General features: G+C 36.6%; 1 protein-coding gene across 1 annotated transcript in view; it reads left to right on the plus strand.

Annotated features, from left to right (window-relative positions):
• Nucleotides 1-23,170, plus strand: part of XPR1 (xenotropic and polytropic retrovirus receptor 1) — a 324,974-nt gene that overhangs the window by 226,763 nt on the left and 75,041 nt on the right. Inside the window, exons 4-7 of the mRNA XM_007937640.2 lie at nucleotides 5,613-5,836; nucleotides 9,091-9,240; nucleotides 9,499-9,582; nucleotides 15,424-15,505. Coding sequence (XP_007935831.1) covers nucleotides 5,613-5,836; nucleotides 9,091-9,240; nucleotides 9,499-9,582; nucleotides 15,424-15,505 — 540 coding nt within the window. The remainder of the gene's footprint in view (nucleotides 1-5,612; nucleotides 5,837-9,090; nucleotides 9,241-9,498; nucleotides 9,583-15,423; nucleotides 15,506-23,170) is intronic.

A 23,170-nucleotide genomic window follows, 5' to 3' on the forward strand; every position in this document is an offset into this window, starting at 1 on the left:
AAAAAAAAAACAATAAGAAAATCAAGACAAGAAGCTGGTTCTTTGAGAAGATTAACAAAATTGACAAACCACTGGCAAATTTAACAAAGGAAAAGAAAGAGAAGATGCAGATAAATAATAAGTGAAATGGGAGACATCACAACAGAACCAAGTGAAATACAAAAGGTAATAACAGAATATTATGAAGAACTGTACTCCAACAGATTCGAGAACTGAAAAGGGATAGACAAATTTATAGAAACACGAGATTTACCTAAACTAACCCCGTCTGAGATAGAATACATGAATACACCCATAACAAAATAAGAAATTGAGCAGGTCATTAAAAAATTTCCCACACTAAAAAAAGTCCCAGCCCAAATGGCTTCACTGGAGAATTTATCAAATATTCAGAGAAGAACTGACACGTATACTACTCAAAATTATTCTAGAACGTAGAAAATGATGGAGTACTCCCAGGTTCATTCTATGAAGTTAGCATAACCCTGATACGAAAATCAGGTAAGAGACACCACTAAAAAGGAAAACTACAAACCAGTATCCCTCATGAATATGGATGCAAAAATCTTCAACAAAATCCAACAACATATCAAAAAATAATATTCCATGACTAAGTGGGATTCTTATCAGGTATGCAAGGATGGTTCGACATCAGAAAAACAATCAATGTACTCCATCACACATATAAATCAAAAGAACTATGTGATCATATCAGTAGATGCAGAAAGGTATTTGATAAAATCTAACACCCATTCCTGTTCAAAACTGTTAGCAAAATAGGAATAGAAGGGAAAATCATCAACATAGTAAAGTGTATATATACAAAACATTATTGTCAATGGAGAAAGGCTCAAAGGACTCCCCTTGTGAACAGGAATCAGACCAGGATGCCCTCTATCAGTCACCACTTCTATTGAACATTGTATTGGAAGTCCTAGCCAGGGTATTATGGCAAGAAAGAGAAATAAAAGGCATCTAAATTGGCAAAGAAGAAGTAAAGTTATCTCCATTTGCAGATGACATAATCCTATACATAGAAATCCCATGAGACTCAGCAAGAAAACTGTTGTTGTGTTGTTATGTGCCGTCAAATCGGACCTGACTCATAGCGACCCCTCCTTGGGTTTCCAAGGCTGTATCACTACGGAAGTAGATTGCCCCATCTTCCTTCCGAGGAGTGACTGGTGGGTTTGAACTGCCAGCCTTCTGGTTAGCAGTCAAGTACCTTAGGCACTATGCTACCAGAGCTCCCAACAAGAAAACTACTAGAACTAATAGAAAGAGTCAGCAAAGTTGGCAGGATGAAAGCTCAACACAGGAAAATCATTTGGATTCCTCTACATCAGCAAAGAGACTTCTGAAAAGGAAATAATGAAAACAATTTGCAGTAGCACCAAAAAGATAAAATACTCAGGAATAAATCTTACCAGGTACACAAAAGACCTGTACAAAGAAAACTACAAAACACTACTATAAGAAACTAAAAGAGACCTACATAAATGAAAGAATATTCTATGTTCATGGAAAGGAAGACCAAATATTATGAAAATGTCAGTACTGCTACCAAAGTAATCGATACATTCCAATGCAATCCTGATCCGGATTCCATCAGCGTTCTTTGAGGACATAGAAAAACCAATCACTAGCTTCATATGGAAAGGAAAGAGACCTCAGATAAGCAAAGCATTGCTGAAGAAGGAGGAAAAAGTAGAAGGTCTCACAGTCCCCAATCTCAAAACCTACTGTACAGACACAGTAGTCAAAACATCATGGTATTGGTACAATAATAAGCAGATAGACCAATGGAACAGAATTGAGGACCCAGAAATAGACCCATCCATCTGTGGACAGCTGATCTTTGACAAAGGACCAAACCCCATTATATAGAGGAGAGATAGCCTGTTTAACAAATGGTGCTGGCAAAATTGAATATCTACTTGCAGAAAAATGAAACAAGGCCCATACCTCACCCCATAAACAAAAATGAGCTCAAGATGGATCAAAGACTTAAATGTAAAATCCAAAATCATAAAGTTCATCAGAGGTAAAACAGGGGCAAATCTAAGGGCCCTAATTTGTGGCATAAATAGACTATCAAGCATAACCCAAAATGCACAAGCTGCAGAAGAGAAAGTAGGTGACTGGGATGTTTTAAAAGTTAAATTCTTATGTGCATAAAAAGACTTCTCCAAAAGGGTAAAAACAGAACCTGCAGGTTGGGAAAAAATATTTTACTATGACATGTCTGAAAAGGGCCTTATCTCTAAAGTTTATTGAAAATTTCAGTACCTCCACACCAAAATGACAAACAATCCAATTCAAAAATGGGCAAAGGACATAACAGACACATCACAAAAGAAGATACACAGGTGGCCAACAAACACATGAGGAAATGCTCACGATCATTAGCCATTAAACAAAAAAACAAACTCATTGCCTTCGAGTCAATCCATCAAGTTGATCCCAACTCATAGTGACCCCTCCTTGGGGTTCCAAGGCAGTATCTCTACAGAATTAGATTCCCCAGTCTTCCGTCTGAGGAGTGGCTGGTGTGTTTGAACCGCCAGCCTTCTGGTTAGCTGTCAAATGCCTTAGGCACTACACCACCAGAGCCATTGTTGTTGTTGTTATGTGCCATCGAGTTTGACCCAACTCATAGCAACCCTTCCTTGGGTTTCCGAGGCCGTATCACTACAGAAGTAGATTGCCCCATCTTCCTTCCGAGGAGTGGCTGGTGGGTTTGAATGGGCAGCCTTCTGGTTAACAGTTAAGTGCCTTAGCCACTATGCTACCAGAGCTCCTACCAGGGCCATTAGAGAGATGCAAATCAAAACAACAATAAGGTATCATTTTACCTCAGCAACAGTAGCAAAGTTAAACAAGACAGAAAATAACAAATACTGTTGAGGGTGTAGAGAGATCAGAACTCTCTTACACCACTAGTGGGACTATAAAGTGGTATAGCCACTATGGAAAAACAGTATGGCATTTCCTTAAAAAATTGAAAATAGAAATACCATTTGATCCAGCAATTCCATTACCAGGAATGTATCCTAAAGAGGTGAGATCCAGAACACGAATAGATATATGCACACCCATATTCATCACAGCATAATTCACTGTAGCAGAGATAGAAGCAACCTAAGTGTCCATCATCAGATGAATGGGAAACCAAACTATGTTACATTCACACAATGGAATACTATGCAACAGTAAAGAATAATGAAGAATCCATGAATCACCTCATAACGTGGGTGAACTTGGAAGACATTATGCTGAGTGAAATAAGTAAGGACAGAGGGACAAATATCATATGAGTCCATTACTATAAAAAGGAAAGATTTACACAGGGAAGGAACTTTACTTTGGTTGGTTACCAGGTATGGGAGGGAAGAGGAGGGAAATTTTCTACTAGTTAAGAATCACATGTTGATTTGGGTAAAGAGAAAGGCAATATAACAAAAGCATGTGACCGGCACAATGACAGTAGGGAAAAGGAGGACACAAATATGCACAAAAGATGGATAACAGAGGCAAATAATAAATATTACATGCACAATACTGCAGTATCAGTGGCAGCAAACATTAGACTTAGAGTAAATGCATAGATAGGTGAGAAGATCAGGTGAGGGAAGGCGAACAGAAGTATCCCAAGACCAAGGATAGATTTGGCTGAAGATAATCTTACATGTGTACTTGTGCTACAACATTATCCACATACATTACAGAAGTAACGGAAGACAAGTTGAAGTAGCTTTTCAGAGTCAACCAAAGGTAAAACAGGGGCAAATCTAAGGGCCCTAATTTGTGGAGAGAGTCACTGGGCCCTTAGGTTTGGGACCATAGTCTTGGGGGACATAATGCTCAGGTGGCACAAGATAGTACATAAAAATCTTGCTCTGCATCCTGCTTTGGTGAATAGCTACTGGTGTCTTAACAGCGTTCGAGCAGCCATCTAAGATGCAAGTATCAGTATCCTCTCTGGAGCAAAGAAGAGTGAAGAAAATTAAACTCATTTGGAAGCAATCACTCCAAAGATTTTGATAGACCACAGGACCTCAGCCTTCTCAACCCTGAGACCAGAAGACTAGATCATGCCCAGCTACCAATGCCAGCCACTCAAAAGGGATCAAAATTGTAGAGCCTGGATAGAGTGAAAGGGAAAATGTGGGACAAAATTCAAAACCACAAAAATGACTGGAATTACTGGTCAGATAAAGACTGGTGGAACTCTCAAGACTATGGCCCCAGATTATCATTTGGGCCTGGAAATGGACTCACTTCCATGAGTTAGCTCTCAGCCTAAGAGTAAGTAGATCACCCAGCCTTAGATCAATCAGCCATGCAACATCAGAAGGGCAGCATTCATATAGAGGGAAAGCTGGGCAGACAGGAAAGCATAGCTAGGAAGGGCACAGGGGGAGGGGTAGTCATGGGGAGGAGAGCTTTACATGGTTGGGAATTGTAATCAGGGTCATGAAAAACAAATGTTGCGTGAACTGTTGAGAGTTAAAATGAATCTGCTTTGTAATTTTGCACCCAAATCACAGTGAAAAAAAATTTTTTTAATTTATCTTCTAAAATATATACTTCCTTGGTTTGTAATATGTTTACAAGTTTGTGCAGCCATTCACCATCCCTGAAAAAAATCCATACCCATTAGCAGTTACTCCCCACTCTCCCTTCCCTCCAGCCCTGGCCATAACTAATCTTTCTCTATAAAATAAATTGTTGTTGTTGTTGTTGTGTGCCGTCAAGTCGGCCCCGACTCATAGCGACCCCTCCTTGGGTTTCCGAGGCAGTATCACTACGGAAGTAGGATTGCCCAACCTTCCTTAAATAGAATCATAAAATATGTGACCTTTTGTATCTGGCTTTTTTCACTTCAAGTTATAACTGAACATTATTCTACTGTATGGATATACCACATTTTGTTTATCTATTCACTTTTTGGCTGTTATGACTAAAGCTGTTTTGGATATTCATGTACAAGTTTTTGTGTGAACATATGTTTTAAATTCTCTTGGAAGAAATTGCTGGGTCCTATGATAACTATGTTTAATCTTTTGAGAAACTGCTGAACTGCTTTACAAAGAGGCTGTACCATTTTACATTGCCATTCTTACTAGCCTTTTTTAAATTTTAATTATAGTTTGAGTGAAAGTTTACAGAACAAATTAGTTTCCCATTCAGCAGTTTGTACACATTTTGTTTTTTGTGATATTGATTGCAATCCCCTCAGTGCAACAGCACTCTTCCCACTTCTTCCCTGTTTGTATTCATCAGTTTCTCTTGTCCCTCCCTGTCTTCTGAGCTTTTTTTGGGCAAATGCTGTCCTTTTTCTCATGCTTTTGAGGAGTAGGTTCCTTGCAGGTGTTATTGTTCAGTTTATTGGTCATACTAGCCTTCTAAATTATATTTCTCTATCTGTGAAAACAAAGGGTACACTCAGGATTTTGCTTGGAGAAGAGTATTATACCAAAATATATTACAGGATAGAGTAGAACTGTCCCAAAGGGTTTCCAAGTTGATTAGTAAAATTTCCTAAGTTAGTGAGAATATTTACTTACTTTTGTTATGCTGATTTCGTGTTTCTGTTTTATTTCTTATAGAGAAGCTTGCAGAAGCTCAGCGCAGGTTTGCTACACTTCAGAATGAGCTTCAGTCATCACTGGATGTGCAGAAAGAAACCACAGGTGTTACCACACTACGACAACGCAGAAAGCCAGTCTTCCACCTGTCCCATGAGGAACGTGTCCAACACAGGAACATTAAAGACCTTAAACTGGCCTTCAGTGAGTTCTACCTCAGTCTTATCCTGCTGCAGAACTATCAGGTACATAAATTCTTATCCTCAAGAATGGAATGTTTAAATACCTGAGAAATTTCCTATAAATCAAATTATCTTGAGCTATACTAATGACCCAACCTGATAAGGAAAATCCTTAGCATGTTATTTTTCTTGGGGTTCTTATTCAGAATTCATATATTCTTACTGGCTAAAAGCCATTATCAGAGGCAGTAAAACATTGATGAATTTGAAATATGACCCAATTATTTTCCACTTTGAATTTTTTGTTGATACCATGTTTTCCATTGCTGCCCTTTTCCTTAATGGAAAGTGTGCTGCAAGGAACATTTCTGAAATTTGGTTAAGAACTATGAGTATTTTATATGTGTTAGGTGGAGCACAGATGTCCCTCTGGACTCAGGAAGATAGGATTATTGGGACGCAAATCCCTCTGGACTCTGCATCACTTTCTAGACCCCTTGACACATGCATACAATTTAGGGTTCTTAAAAATGTAATTTAGGCAACTTCCACATGAAGCATCAAACCACACCAGCTGCCATCAAGTTGATTCCAACTCACATCAACCCTATAGAACAGAGTAGAACTGCCCCATAGGGTTTCTAAGGCCATAAATCTTTACTGAAGTAGACTGCCTTATCTTTCTCCTGTGGAAGGGCTTGTGGGTTTGAACTGCTGACTTTTTGGTTAGCAGCCAAATGGTTTAACCACTACACCACAAGAGCTCCTTAAGTACAAGAACCCAGAAATACAAGGCTTATCTCCCAGTAAAAAAGCCAAAAGAGAAAAGTTTCGCAAAATCATCCTGTAAAAACAGTAATTTGTGGCACATGCACATTTCTTCCATTACAAAACATTAAACAAGGCCCCTCCTGACAGCTGCATGCACTGTCAGTGGGAAAGCAGTTGCTCAGTAAACCCCAGTGGAAGAAAATTTAGGTGAGTGCTATATGTCCTGTGGGTCATAAAAGGGTTAACAAAACATCCGTTTTTGAAGATAAGTTTTCTGAAAACTTATCTTTGTACTATATTCAGGAGTAGACCTTGACTTAAGAACTAATAGTTGTCTTCCTGTTTTTAGAGACAACTCTGATAGTGGTGAATAGAAATAACAAATGACTACTCAAGTGTTGTGTACAAGACATTTTATATATCTCTTAACCAATAGCAAAATTTCCACAAAAACAATTGGACAATTAACTTTCCTGCAGCTAACGTTAAGTAATAATACAAAAGGTCCTGACTTTTCAACTTACCATTCAAAGAATTCTTCCCATTTTATTATCCATAGGCTACAATATAACCGTATTTTTAAAAAAAAAAAGTCATTGAGAAAAAAGCTCAATGAGATCATAGCAAATAAGTGTAGAGACTGAAAATCTAGACTATTATGAAATATTACTCGATATTTTAAAACCCAATCTGAAAAATTGAACTTCCTTGTAAACTAAATTAATATAGGACTTTTATTCATTTGTAAAGGAGTCTGGGTAGTGTAAGTGGTTTGTCATTGATTACTAACCCAAAGATTGGCAGTTTGAACACACCTGGCAGATCTGCAGAAGAAAAGCCCTGGCAATCTGTTTCTGTAAAGATTACAGTTAAGAAAACCCTACAGATTAGCTCTGCTCTGTAACACATGGGATTGCCGTGAGTCAGGGGCCAACTCGACTGCAGCTAATGACAGCATGCATTTGTGATTCTTTTCAAATTTGTTTACATAGTTAATTCTATAAAGAATTTAGTTGAAAAACATTATTGTTTAATAATAAACATTTAAATTGGCAAGTATGTTTTCCTGATCTTTAGAGAGACCTTACTTTAGAGAGACATTACTGTTTTCCATTTTATTCTTGTTGTTTATCATCAGTGGTTAAGATAATCCCATATAAAAATGAAAGGTTACAAAACAAAGGTATTACTACGGGTAAATATTGAAATTTTAAAATAATAATTTTATCTGCATTAATATAAATTTTTAATGCATATGCTCTATTTATTTTTATCTTTTCCTTTCATAATTCTACTTTCTTCTTTGGTGATTTAATATTTTATCATTCGAAGAAGAACCCAGTTGGAAAATAATTTTCGAAGAGTAGAAAGTATTTATGTAAGATAATTTTACATATAATGTAAATTCCTTTGCTTTGAAATTTATCTGTAGCTTTATAATTTAATTTTTTTAAAAAGTAAATAAAGATTTGTTTCCTCTTTCTTATAATGCTATAAAAATATTTGTGTTTGCATCTCATTGAGATTATGCTTGTGTGTTACAGGGAAATACCCTTCTTACATTTTAATTTTATTTAACTTTATTAGCAGCTTTTACATGGAGTTATTATAAAAAGCTCCTTAGGAAAATAAAAGTAATTGTTAATTTAGAAAATTCTCCTCTACCTTCTTTTTTTGGAGCTGTCTATTCTGTAAGAATACATTTATTTTGACAATTAAGAAGAAAGCAAAATTCGTTACAAGCAGTCTCCCAGTCATGATGTATGTACCTCGAGGAGAGTTTAAGATGATCTATTAAACTGTGAGATAAAATTATAAACAAGCAAGAAAGCCTGTGTTTGAATGTGTACTCAGTATGTAGAGATATGTGATCAACAATTCTGGTTCTACAGAATCTTGCAAATCTAAACTTGCCTGCTTCTTTGCATGTTGGGCAAAGAACAACAGAATTTGAGAATGTAGGAAAGTATAGCATTTTAATTCTGTGGAAAATTGAGGAAAGGTGATGGCCCCTATCCATTATCATTAGATCCATGTAAGGAGTATCACTTCCTTTCTACTGCTCTTCTCACTGCCATCTCCAAACTGAGAATGAAGGGAAGCAAAACAGAACTAGAGATCTGTGTCTCGTGCTGCTGTATACATGCTATATCAGTCTTTCCAAAAGTGTAAGTGTGTATACTGCATGATAAATCCAAAATATTTTCTGAAAATATTCTTTTGACCTGAGCAGCAAAGTAATATAAATTAGCTATTTTGAGAACATTTATACTAGAAAAATGGAAACTAAAAGTTAGAGTTTAAGACTTTAAGTAATTCGAGTTCATATCAAGGTTTCTTTGTATTACTGATAGTTAGCATACTACTTAAATAAGTGAAATAAGAAAGAACTGTGTCATTTTAGTGGTGAGTGCTTTTATAATGAAAGAATTGTCATTTCCCCAATTTTAGTCCACTCAGTTCTGTCAATGTATAGTGCTTGTTATATGTCATCTTGTTTTGATAATGGTAGAAATTATAATAGTGATTCTCATTTCTTTCTGTAGAATCTGAATTTTACAGGGTTTCGAAAAATTCTTAAAAAGCATGACAAGATACTAGAAACATCTCGTGGAGCAGATTGGCGAGTTGCTCATGTAGAGGTGGCCCCATTTTATACATGCAAGAAAATCAACCAGCTCATCTCTGAAACTGAGGTACAGAAATACCATTTATATACCACGTATCTTTAATAACATCCGTGTTTAATTTTAATGAAATAATTCCTTGTTTCTATTTTATTTTTGTAATTAGTTAGCTGCTAGCTTTGAATACACTCATAATTTTTTTTCTTTGCTTTACCATTAATTTTACCACAAGGTTACAGAATACTGTATATATAAATGGTATAGTTATTTATGCATCACCCAAATTTAGCATAGCCTATGTCAAAATTTCATAACTTGCCTTTCTAGGCTGTAGTGACCAATGAACTTGAAGATGGTGACAGACAAAAGGCAATGAAACGGTTGCGTGTCCCCCCTTTGGGAGCTGCTCAGGTTAGTATTTGCTTTCAGTTGTTTGTTTATTAGGTCGGTTGGTTGGTTTTGCCTGTTTAATAATCAGTGTAATCTATGTAGCTGATAAAAACACTGGTTTCGTTACTTTAAAAAATAGTTTTCAGCCAAATTTTATAAATAGTTGTTAAAACTGTTATTTTTGTTTTTTAAAAAACTAGATTCCAGATCTGATCTCACATTGTATTTTCTATTCTTACTCTATACCCTCTATACCCTCTTTTCTTTATTCTTATTGACGTGCTAACTTCTTGATCTCACCAAGTAATTAAAGGGAGATACTGATTTGCTTGCTATGGGGATTTGAATATGCTGGGCTACTACATGGCTTCATTCAAAATCCAGTAGTTAAACCAAAAAAAAAAAAAAATTATTAAATGATATCTACACAGAAGTTGTACCCAAAGAGACATTTATTAAGTGACACATTCTGTGCCATTAAACAAAGCTCAGTTCATTTAAAAGAATTTAAACCATACAGTGTTGCCTCTTAACACAGTGTAATGGAATTAATAACAGAAAGTTTCCTTTTTCTAACAAAAGGCATCTAATGAAAGCCTATATAATAGCACATTTAATGATGAAATACTGAGGAGCAAAAATGCATGTTCAGTCTCACCACATCTATTTGACATTGTATTAGAGAGGCATCCAGATTGAAGGGAAGAAGTAAAACTGATTTGCTTTTGTTTTGTTTTATTCTGTTTTTGTCAGTGACATGGTGATTGATGTAGAAAATCCAATGCAGTCTTAACTACTAGAACTAATAAGTGAGTTTAAGTAAGTTTGCAGAATATAAGATTAGTATACAAAAATCAGTTTCTCTGCAACACATGGGATTGCCATTGTCAGAATACACCTACTCCTCATTTATCTACCATCTCATTATCTGACAATTTTCATTTACAACAACTTTGAAAAAATTCCCAGGTGGCACCTCTGATGGTCCAGGCCCCTTGCACACCTGGGCCCAGGATCCCTTCTATAGGCTTCTATAGGCTACACCAAACGATATATACCAGTTGACCTGGCAAAGACCAGGTCACACAAGGAATGACAGCCTTCTCCCATTCATTCATGATGTCTCATTCTGGCCACGGAGAGCATGGGGTGATGACAGGATGATACAAAACTGGAAGTGTGCAGAAGGAGGCCAGACAAGGCCCTAAAGGTGCTCCCAGGAGGTTGATGAGGAGAAGCGTTAATGGAGGGAGAAGGAAGGGGACTGCATGGAGCTTCAGGGATAGAGAAGACAGAAGGCAAATAGCATCCCTGCTCAGGACAGGAAGCAATGGGCAGAGGGACAAGTGAGGTCTGTGAGCAGCAGGCAACACTCAACCACCCCCACCCCCTCCTCAGCCCCCACGGGTTCTGTGTTAGTAGGGAAGATGTAGCAGAGAAGAGGAGCTCACCATGCTACATCCATCCCAAAATGCACCAGGGACATTCAGCAGGCAGTGAGCAACTGGGTGAAGATGGAGTGCAACCTCTGACTCTTAAATAATGCTGATTTCAATACCCTGGTCTTTGGCACCTAACCATGTTGGTAAGTGTAGATACTTGATAACAGTTGGAGAAAAAAAAATTCTATATGCTAGCAAGAACATTTAGAAATTAGCGTAGTACCTAAGGCACTTGATTGCTCACCAGAAGGCTGGTGGTTCAAACCCACCAGCCACTCCTCAGAAGGAAGGTTGGGCAATCTACTTCCATAGTGATACCACCTCGGAAACCCAAGGCGGGGCTGCTATGAGTCGGGTCCAACTTGACGGCCCATAATAATAACAATGCTATTTTGATACTATTAAAATATGAAATTCTCAAGAATAAATCTGACAGAGGACCTGTATGCTGAAAAATACAAAAGTTGCTGAGAGAAAGAAGACTTAAATAAATAAATGAGATAAACTGTTCCCAGATTAGAAGACTTGATATTTTTAAAATGTCATTTCTTCCTAAATTGATCTATAGGTGCAATGTAGTCCAACTCAGAATCTTAGCAGGCTTTTTTAAAAATAAAAATAGGTAAGCTAATTTGAAAATTCATATGGAAATACAAAGAACCTAGAATAACCAAAACAACCTTTGAAGAACTGAGTTGTAAGATTAACACTACCTGGTTATTGTTACCACTACTATGATATTAAAGACAGTGTGGTATTAGTGTCAAGATAGGTAAATAGATCAATGGAACAGAATAAATCTATTACTGTTAAGTTGATTGCAATCATAGTGACCCTATAGGACAAAGTAGAACTCCATAGGGTTTCCAAGGCTATAATTGACCCACACATATATGGACAACTAGTTTTCAATAGGGAGCTCTGGTAGCATAGTGGCTAAGGCACTTGACTGCTAACCAGAAGACTGGCAGTTCAAACCCACCAGCCACTCCTCGGAAGGAAGATGGGGCAATCTACTTCCGTAGTGATAGTGCCTCGGAAACCCAAGGAGGGGTCACTATGAGTCGGGTCCGACTTGATGTCACATAACAACAACAACAACAAAGTTTTCAATAAATATGCAAAGGCCACTAAGTAGAAAAAGCATAGTCTTTTCAGCAAATGGTGCTGGAACAATTGGATATTCATATGCAAAAAATTTTTTTTAAAGGTGAACTATCCGTTCTTCACACCGTATGCAAATATTTGTTCTAAATCTACTGTAGACCTAAGTATAAAACCTAAAGCTACAGATTTCAGTAAGAAAATACAGGCAAAAAATCCTAGTGATTTGGTTATGTAAAGATTTCCTAGAAGCCACACCAAAAAACTTCATCAAAATTAAAAAATTTTGTTCTTCAAAAGATAGTGTTAAGAGGAGAAAAACAACACACTGGGAGAAAATACTTACAAAAGATATCGAACAAAAGATCTTATATCCAGAATACATAAAGAACTTCAGTACTCAAATAAGGAAACAACTCACTTTAGAAATGGACAAAAGATATGAACCGACTCCTCCTCAAGAAGATATATTAAAAAGAAATGAAGTCCTGATACATGCTACAACATGGATACACCTTGAAAACATTATACTGAGTGAATTAAGCCAGTCACAAAAGGACAAATATTGAATAACCCCATTTATATGAAATATCTAGAATAGGCAAGTATACAGAGACCAAAGTTTATTAGTGGTAAATAGGGGCAGGCAGAGGAAAGGGGAAAAGAAGACTCAGTGCTTAGAGAACACTGAGCTTCTGTTAAGGGTGACAGAAAACTTGGTAACAGATAAGGGTGAAGGTTGAACAAACCTGATGAACATAGTTAGTGTCAATGAGCTGTATATGTGAAGAATGTTGAAATGGCAAATGTTTTGCTATATATATTTACCACAATTAAAAGAAGATGAAGAAATGTGAACGGTAAATGAGCATGTATAAAGATCCTCAGTATCATTAGTCAGTAGGGAAGTGCAAATTAAAGCTGCAGTGAGCTAACACGTACCTATTAGATTGACTGAAACGTAAAAGATTGGCTACACTAAATGTTGGAGAAATAGGAACTCACATACCTCATATACTGCTGGTAGAATATAAAATGGTACAACTGTGTAGAAACAGTTAATTAAACATAGACCTACCTTACCATCTATATAGCTATTTATACAAGGCAAATGAAAGCATATGTCTATATAATAGCTTGTATAAGAATGTTTATAGTAGTTTTATTCATAATAGCTTAAAGCTAGAAATAACCCAAATGTCCATTAATAGAGAAATGTAAAAGCAATTTGTGGTATATCCATACAATGGGGTATACTCAGTAATCAAAAGGAATAAACTATTGGTATATTCAACAGTCATGGTGACCTCATATATTTCAGAGTAAAACTGCTGTACATAGTGTTTTCATGACTGTGCCCTTTCTGAGCATATCACCAGGTCTTTTCTATTAAGCAGATGGCCCCACACTACAGCCTTCTGGTTAGTAGCCCAGCACTTAGCCATTTGTGCCACCAACACATGGGATCACCATAAGTCTCAATCAGCATGACAGCATCTGGTTTACTCCTTACATACAATATGAGTGAATCTTAAAATAATTATGCTGAGGGAAAGACAACAGAAAAAAAAAAAAAAAGACTTACTAACTGTATAATCTCATTTACATAAAACTTTAGAAAAAGGCAAACGGATATATAAGGACAGAAAGCAGGTAATCTGTTGCCTGATAGTGGAGTAGGGTGAGGTAGAGGGAGGGATTATTAAAAGTCATGAGGAAACTCTGGAGTGGTAGATATGTCCTCTCTGGTCATGGATTCTCTGTTAGATGCCATCGAGTCAATTTTCTACTCATATTGACCCCATGTGAAACAGTGAACTGCCTCATAGGGTTTTTAGGCTGTAATCTTTATGGGACCGTATCACGAAATCATTCTCCCACAGAGTTGCTAGGTGGGTTCAAACTGCCAACCTTTCGGTTCGCAGTTGAGCACTTAATCTTTGTGCCACCAGGGCTCCTTTCACAGGTGTTAACATGAAGGAAAACTTACCAAATTGTATACTTTAAATATGTACAGTTATTATGTCAGTTATATTTTCGTAAAGCTGCTATAATAAGAAAATTGACTTTTTAAATTAAGAATGCAAAGCTAAAGGAAACATGAAAACGATTATCTCTGGTGAAGAAGGAAAGTTATTGTATCAGGGAGGGATAGGGACTTCACATGTAATGATAAAGTTCTGTTTCCAAAGATGGGTGACAGGTATAGATTGTTCACTTTATTCTTCATTTTCTAACAGCCCCAATACGTATTTTGAATATATAATAACTTGCACAATTTTAAAACTTAAAGATAAATTTTAAACAGACAAATGATCATCTTCCTTCTGGATACTTCCAGTCTAAAACTGTAAATACAGATGTCTGTTACTGATAAATAATAAGTTACATAGAGGCAATCTCAATGCTTTTTATAGTTTGAAGGTTTTTAGAAACATTTTAAATGTGTTAAATGTAATATCCCTTCTAACAACAGATTTCTTTTTTAATTTATTTTAGAAAACAGTAGCTCTGGTAGCTTAGTGCCTAAGGCACTTGACTGCTAACCAGAATGCTGGTGGTTCAAACCCATCAACCGCTCTTCGGAAGGAAGATGGGGCAATCTACTTCCATAGTGATACTGCCTCGGAAACCCAAGGAGGGGTCTCTGTGAGTCGGGTCCGACTCGACAGCACATAACAACAACAACAACAACAAATATCTAATTAAATGATAATAGAGAAAAATATTTAAGTCATTTTATCCTACTTGGAGATTCTTGAGAATCTCTAGTAGATCTTGAAAAATTCGTTTTAAATTACCTTAGTATAATAAATAGCATGACTACTATCAGAAAATGACAATTTTTATTGTTACCATTGTCTCTAATCATTATTCATAGTACCAAATATGTAAATTCTAATTGTATTCATTACAAAATTTAGAGATGTATATAAATCCATAAAAATAAATTTGAATCCTATAAAAAATACAATTGTGCTTTTAATCTCTCCTATAAGAAAAACTCAATGCTCAATGTGTGTGTATGTATATACACACACATATATATGGCTGTGGATATGCCTAAGCTTATAATCTGTTTGCTTATTGACTCATTAGACTTCTATAAAAGAATTTTAATAACTAGCAATTTCTATTCTAATATTATAGGATGTTGGTGATTCTGTCATTCAGATTTATAAAATTCAGATCATAAAGTATTGTTATTTTCATAATAGACCTTTGGTTGATGCTCATACTATTTATTTAGTACAGCTTATACTAAATGCAATCAATATTTTGCCTTTTACCTCAAATACTGTTTTTCTGTCCACAGCCTGCACCAGCATGGACTACTTTTAGAGTTGGCCTATTTTGTGGAATATTCATTGTATTGAACGTTACCCTTGTGCTTGCTGGTAAGTAGTTTTAATTTTGAATTAATTTATTCTTTGTTTAACATGGCTGTATCATATTTTGTCCCGTGAAAGGAACCAACCGTAAAACTACTGAATCTATTGACAAAGACATCTGTCAAGGCTGAGTTTTTGTTCTTAGATTAAGTTAGTTTTTTGTTTTGTTTTTTTCCTTTGGGTATAGCTATCCCTTAAAATATTTCTAGTTTATGGCTTTTTATTTGCCATCATTTTCCATTCTTTATATACAAACTGTTCAGACTTTTTGAGAGTTCAGTTATCAGAAACCTCAACTTCCCTAATCACAGATTAAATAAGATGTTATAAAATTTTTGCACTAAAGCTCATGTACTTCATTTATTGGAGATTTTCGCCTTTCCAGAAGCTTGGTTATATGATTTTCTGTTTTATAGAAGTTAAAAATTAGAGAGAGGAAGTAAGGATTATTAGAAACAGGTACTCCTCCAACATCATGAAAGAATATAATAGCAAAGGAGTCATCATCTTACTAAACTTCCCATCAGAATTTGACATAGCCCTCCGCAGCATTTGACCTTGTTGATCACTGCTTGAAACACTTTCTTCAGTTGCTTTTGCCGTGAGAACCACACTTTTATGGGTTTCCTGTTAAACTTCACTAGGTTTTTGCTAGCTTCTCTTTCCTTTGTGATGTCTAAATGTTGGAGAGTACCACCATGCTCAGTCCTCAGCTCTTTTTTTTCTATCTGTATTCATTTCCTACCTAGGCAATCTTATTCAAGTCTATGGGTATAAATACTGTCTATATGTTTTTTTGTTGTTGTAAGTTGCCATCAGTAATGACTCCAGATCTGTATCATATATATCATCTCTCCCTGAATGATAACTAATTTCATGTCTAGTAGGCATCTTAAGCTTCCATGGACAAAAGAATCTGATTTTCACCTCTAAATATGTTCTCTCTTCCATATGGTGTCACTTTTTAGCTAGTTCTCAGGCCAAAAACCTTTAGCCTTTCTTTTCCCTCACACTCCATGTCTATCCGTAAGTCCTATTGCTGTACCTTCTAAATATATGCCAAGTGTGGCTGCTTTTCACCACCTCCATCAGTGCCATCCTAGTCTAAGCATCTACTTGTTTTAATATACTGGAGCCTTCTATACTTTTCTCCTTCTATCCACTCTTGCCTCCTAATAGCTTATAGTCACTAGTATCTTTTGTTTTTAATGTAAGTTTTACCATTTCACTGTCGTACTTAAAATCCATTCATGGATTGTCTTCAGACACCTTACCATGACCCAGTAGTACATACAGGATCTGATTCCTTTCAGCCTCTTTGACTTTATATCTTATCACACTCCCTCACATTAGTTTTCACTGTTTCCAACTATACTTTGAAGTGACTGTTCCGTGAATATACCAAACGCATTCCCAGCTCAGAGTCTGCAGTTGCCTACAAGGGTCTTCCCAGGATGTCTACATGGCTTACGCTCTCACTTCACATAAGTGTCTCTTCAGATAGCACCTCCTGAGCCAGGCCTTTCCTGATCACCCTACTTTAAAATATCCTGTTCTATCCTTTTAGTCTATAGTAGTTTTCTTCTGAACACTTGTAATTGTGTGACATTATATTACATATTTATTTGTTATCCATTTTCCCACTGGACTGCAGGCTTCTTGATACGTGGGCTTTTGTCTCTCCTGTTTACCACTATATCCCCAGCACCTAGGGCCTACGACATATAGAGGCTCAAAAGATATTGCTGAAAGTTTGGATAACTTAAATGATATAAAAGAAGTAAATAATATACAAAACACACACATAGAAAGAGACAAATACAAATCTTAAAAAGTTCATGCAGTCAAGGACTTTAAGGGCAAATAATCCTGATACACCTTAAGAATCTTTGTATTATTTAAAAGGACAATAATTATGATGATAGATGTATCACTAGAAAAGATTAAATTCTGCTCAATGAAATCTACAGTAGTACATGATTTAGAAATATATGTTATTATATAAATATCCATTATATTCTGTTTTGAATTTTTTGTCATCATGATAATGCCTGAACAAAGAAAGTTTATTATTATTAGTGTTTTTCAATTGCAGGGACTATGTCTTTTTCATTTTTTATTTCAAGTTCTTAACACACTGTCAGCACATAGCAGATGTTCAAGAAATAATTTATTTAATTTATTATTCCTCATAAACATTCTTTTAATTGAAATTGTCAGTTGTACATTATGAAATTGTAACCCAAGTTCTAATGGCCTTAAAGAACATATTTACCTATTAAAAATGTTTTTTTATTTTCTATTTTTAGATTTATCCTTCCCACTGATTACTAAAAATAAATTATAAAAAAATTATTGTCTACTGTAAGTTCATGATTTTATATTGATTATATTATTTTTTATGTTATAGATGATAATATAAATTTATGATTATATTTAAAGGAGCTCTGGTGGCACTGTGGTTTGGCACTTGGCTGTCACCTAAAAGTTCGACAGTTCAAACCCACTTGCTGCTATGAGGAAAAAGATGTGGCAGTCTGATTTTGTAAAGATTGCAGCCTAGGAAACCCTGTGGGGCAGTTCTACCCTGTCTCATAGAGTCACTATGAGTAGGATTCAAATCAATGGCAATAGGTGTCCTATATTATATTTTATTTTGGTTCTATTTTTTAGGCTGAATACAATCTTATATACAATATATTGAAATACTATAATAAAAAAAAAAAAACCTAGAGCTAGGATTATCAAGCTGGCTATTGTGGAAAGAACACTGGCTTAGATTCCAAAGGCCTATGTGGATTTTAGTACTAACTTCACTGTTTGTTTGTTCTTGTGGTTTTAAGAACACCACTATGATCTTTGAAATAGTTTCCTTTACTTTTTTTTCTTTTTTAATCTGATTTGGGTGAAAATTTACAGAGTAAATTCACTTTCCATACAGCAGTTCACATATACTTTGTCTCATGACATTGACTACAGTTTACCACAAGGCAACAGTTCCCCTCCCACTTTCTCCCAATAGTTACCTCTTCCCTGTGTCCATCCCTCCATGTACTCCTGCCCCCCTGAGCTGTCTCCCTGTGTATTAATAGCCCTTCTTTCTCTCATGATTGTTCTCTCCAAGGAGTATATCTACTTGAGGTAAATGTTCAACTCATATGCCTGTCTTTTGTTTGGCTGGAAGCCACAGGTGTGAGTTCAATTCCAGACCTGAAGGGCAGCTAGGGGCCATAGTCTCAGTGGTTCTACCAGGCTCCATCAGACCAGCAAACCTGGTCCCCTCTTTTTTTTTTTCTCCAAATGATTTTGAGTTTTGTTCCACATTGTTCTCCCTCTCTATCCAGAATCTCCTACATAGATCCCACTCCGAGTGGTTGACAGTGGTAGCCGGGCACTTCTGGTCTCAGTTGTATAGGCTGAGGATCGCATGGTGTACCAGTCGCTAGGACTAATTGTTTCCATGAATTTTTGTTTTTCTTCTTTCTTCTTTGCTGTGGTCGAGGAGACCCATCGTTGCATCGAGATGGCTGCTTGCAAGCTTTTAAGATCCCAGTCGCTACTCACCAAAGTAGGAGGTGGAACAATGTCTTGTGTAGTATGTTATGCCAATTGAGCTTGATGTCCCCTGTGACTATGGTTCCAAGCCCACAGGTTCAACTACTTGCTCGCTCTGGGTAGCTGGCTGTGACCAAGAAGTGACTACTACTTTGTTTCTTGTCAGCTCTACTATACACCTGGGAATTCTTACAGATCATACAAATACACCTATAAGACCATTGTGTGCCAACCCTATACATGGTCTTGGGTACACTCCCCACTACATAGACATACCTAATAATTCAGCCTGTCCACCCATCTATCTACCCATATACCCATGTTTACCTTCACTGATAATGCAGTACTATATGTGCAAAAGGGTTCATCTTTGTTGTCTGTACCTCCCATGTACCTCTCTGTCTTCCTCTTCCTCAGTGCCACCGTTGATCACTCACATTTGGTACATTGCCCTTCTCTTCACCCAAATCAGTCTTATCTCTATCTAACAGTGTTCCCTCCCCTCCTCTCCCATTCCTGGTAACCAACAAAGAAAATTTCCTTCCATAGGTAAACCTTTCCTTGCCTTTTACAATAATGAACTAATACTGTGATTGACTTACTTCATTCAGCATAATGTTCTCCAAGTTCATCCACGTTATATGGTGTTTTACAGATTCTAGGTTATTCTTTAAGGTTGCATAGTATTCCATTGTATGTATGTACCATAGTTTGGTTATCCATTCCTTAGTTGATGGACACCTAGGTTGTTTCCATCTTTTGGCTGTTGGAAATAGTGCTGCAATGAAAATGGGTGTGCATATGTCTGTTATTGTCATGGCTCTCACTTCTTTAGGATATATACCTAGTAATGGAATAGCTGAGTCAACTGGTATTTCCTTTTCCAACTTTTGAAGGAATTGCCATACTGCTTTTCACAGTGGTTGTACCATTTTACAGTCCCACCAGCAGTGTATGAGAGTCCCAATCTCTCAGTATCCTCGCCAGCATTCACTATTTTCTGTCTTGTTGAACTTTGCTACTAGTGCTAGGGTGAGATGGTATCTCATTGTTGTTTTGATTTGCATCTCTCCAATGACTAATGATCCTGAGCATTTCTTCATATGTTTGTTGGCCGTCTGAATATCCTCCTTGGTGAAGTGTCTACTCATGTCTTCTGCCCATTCTTTAATTGGGTTATTTGTCTTTTTGTTATTGAGGTGTTACAGTTTTCTATAAATTGTAGAGATAAGTCCCTTGTCAGATATGTCATTGCCAAATATTTTTTCCCAATCTGTAGGTTCTCTTTTGATTCTTTTGGAGAAGTCTTTGGAAGCACATAAAAATTTAATTTTTAGAAGGTCCTATTCATCTAGTTTCTCTTCTGCTGTTTGTGCATTTTAGTTTCCTTTTCTTTTAAGTGAGTTTACACCTTAAATTTACTTACAGGGTTGGTTAAGAATTCATAATTCATTCATTCATTCAGCAAATACATTTCATATCTCACAGTTATACTTAATGCCAGTGAGTCTTAATGTAGATAAGAGAATCGTTTCCCTTATGAGGCTCATTATATTCCAAGGAAATTAAGATTATATTAAAAACAATAATATACTACAGGAGAAAAAGTGTTAAATGCTGTAAGTAGTTCAAATGAACAAGTAATCACTATTAAATGAGGGATCAGGGAAGATATTATGGAAGAAATGGTTCTTACACTGGACATTGATGGAATGAAAGGCATTCTATAAGAGAAAACAGATTAAGCAAAGAGATTTAGTTCTCCCATGAGAGAGGAAGTGTTGGAGAAGGAGTAGATTTTTTTGTTTGTTTAATTGAGAAAGAAGTTAAGGTTTTTCTTTAGTAAATATAGACAATGTTTTCATGAGGCAGACTGATTTGTTTTTGAATGTGTGTGATTTATGCATTTAGTGTTGTGCATACATTTTGTACTCTCACTTCAGAACCTTTCTTTGTTTGATCTTTGTGTGTGGGTGTCAGGGAGGGAGGTGGGTAAATATAGTTAAAGCCAGCTGTCTATCCTTATTTATCTCCCAGCGGGTGCTAGAAAAATAACAGTGTTGAGAGTCAGAGAAACACAGCAGTGGTAATGCATGTACAAGCATGATTCTTGTCTTCAACCATTCACAGCAAAAAAATAACATGCATAATTGTTTTTATTTCTCAAGGGGACATAACTTGATGCTTAATAATTTGTCTGAAAACCATATATTCCAGATAGTTAATTTCACGAAGATGAAAAGTTGCTTGTGTAATTTTAGGCTTGGGTTATTTTATTTATTTATTTATTTTGGTGGTTGTTATTTCATTTGTTTCTCTTAGAAATTTCTAGTAACCTTTATTTCAAGTAATCTCATACAATAACAATACAGCATATTTCACTGATTGGGTTGACACAGTTCAAAGAGTTTGCTCATTTACAGTGTATATGAGGGTGTGAAATAGTAAGCATTTCTACAATAGTGGAAAGACTATTTTTGCAATCCCTTTGGAGGATAATTTGGCAATCTATATAAAAATTTTTAATACAATCCCTTTGAGGAATTTTATTGCTAGAAATTTATCTACAAATCTACTTAGACTTGAGTGTGAATATATATATGTGTGTATACATGTGTGTATACATAAATATGTGTATGTATGTATGTGTGTGCATATATACATATATGTATGTAAGAGGTATTTGTTGCCATTTTGTTTACAATTGCAAAATCCTACCTATTAAAATGGCAGTGATCAAAAAAATGAAAAACAACAGGTACTGGCAAGGTTGTGGAGCAATTGAGACCCTCGTCCATTGCTGGTGGAAATGTAAAATGAGACAGTCACTGTGGAAAACAGTTTGGGAGTTCCTCAAAAAGTTGAACATACAACTACCAGATGGCCCCAAAATCCCAATCCTAGGTATATACACAGAACAAGTAAAGGCAGGAGTGCAAACAGAAGCTGTATGCCAGTGTTCATTGCACCACTTCACAATAGCCACAAGGATGCTAAATTTACATCAGCAGGTGAGTGAATAAACCAAATGTGGTATATACATAGAATGGAATATTATTCAGCCCTAAAGAGGTACATGCCAAGACTGATGGAATACCTCACCCCCACCCCACCCCATTATGGCCCTTAGACACCCTCAGGCCTGGAATTGAACTTATGCTGTGACTTAGCTTTCAACCAAACAATAAGATATAAAGTTAACGGTAACAGCAGCTGGTGAGTTTGTACTGCCAACCTTATCATTAGCAGCCTTACCCACTATACCACCATTGCTCCTTGTTTGTATGATGTTGTTGTTGTTGTTGTTGTTGTTGTTAGGTGCCGTCATGTCAGCTCCGACTCATAGCGATCCTGTGCACAACAGAACAAAACACTGCCTGGTCCTGTGCCAGCCTCAAAACACTTGCTACACCCATCATTGTAGCCACTGTGTCAGTCCATCTCATTGAGGGCCTTCCCCTTTTTCATTGACCCTCCACTTTACGAAGCATGATATCCTTCTCTGGGCGATGATCCTTTCTGACAACATGACCAAAGTAGGTGAGACAGAGTCTGGCCATTCTCACTTCTAAGGAGTATTCTGGCAGCACTTCTTCCGGGACAGATTTGTTAGTTCTGTATAATAGGCACCTAATAAATATCTGTCAGATGAATGAAAAATGAGTTTAGAAGAAAAAGCCATATAAGGTGCATCTATCGTTCTCTCCCTGTCTGGAGCAAAGAAGAATGAAAAAAATCAAAGATCTAAGGAAACATTTAGTCCAAAGGACTAATGGGCCACAGGAACCCCAGCCTCCATGAAGAACTAGATGGTACCTGGCTACCATTGCCAACCACTCTAAAAGGGATCACAGTAGGAGGTCCTAGATAGAGTGGGAGAAAAATGTGGAACAAAGCTCAAAATCATTTAAAAAAACAAATAAATAAACTTACTGGCCTGATAATGACTGGTGGAATCATAGAAGCTATTGCCTTTAGAAGGAGCTCTGGTAGCATAGTGGCTAAGGCACTTGACTGCTAACCAGAAGGCTGGCGGTTCAAACCCACCAGCCACTCCTCGGAAGGAAGGTTGGGCAATCCTACTTCCGTAGTGATACTGCCTCGGAAACCCAAGGA

Source organism: Orycteropus afer, unplaced genomic scaffold, assembly GCF_000298275.1.
Source record: "Orycteropus afer afer isolate SDZICR_OR568_19922 unplaced genomic scaffold, OryAfe1.0 scaffold00043, whole genome shotgun sequence".
Lineage (NCBI taxonomy): Eukaryota > Metazoa > Chordata > Mammalia > Tubulidentata > Orycteropodidae > Orycteropus > Orycteropus afer.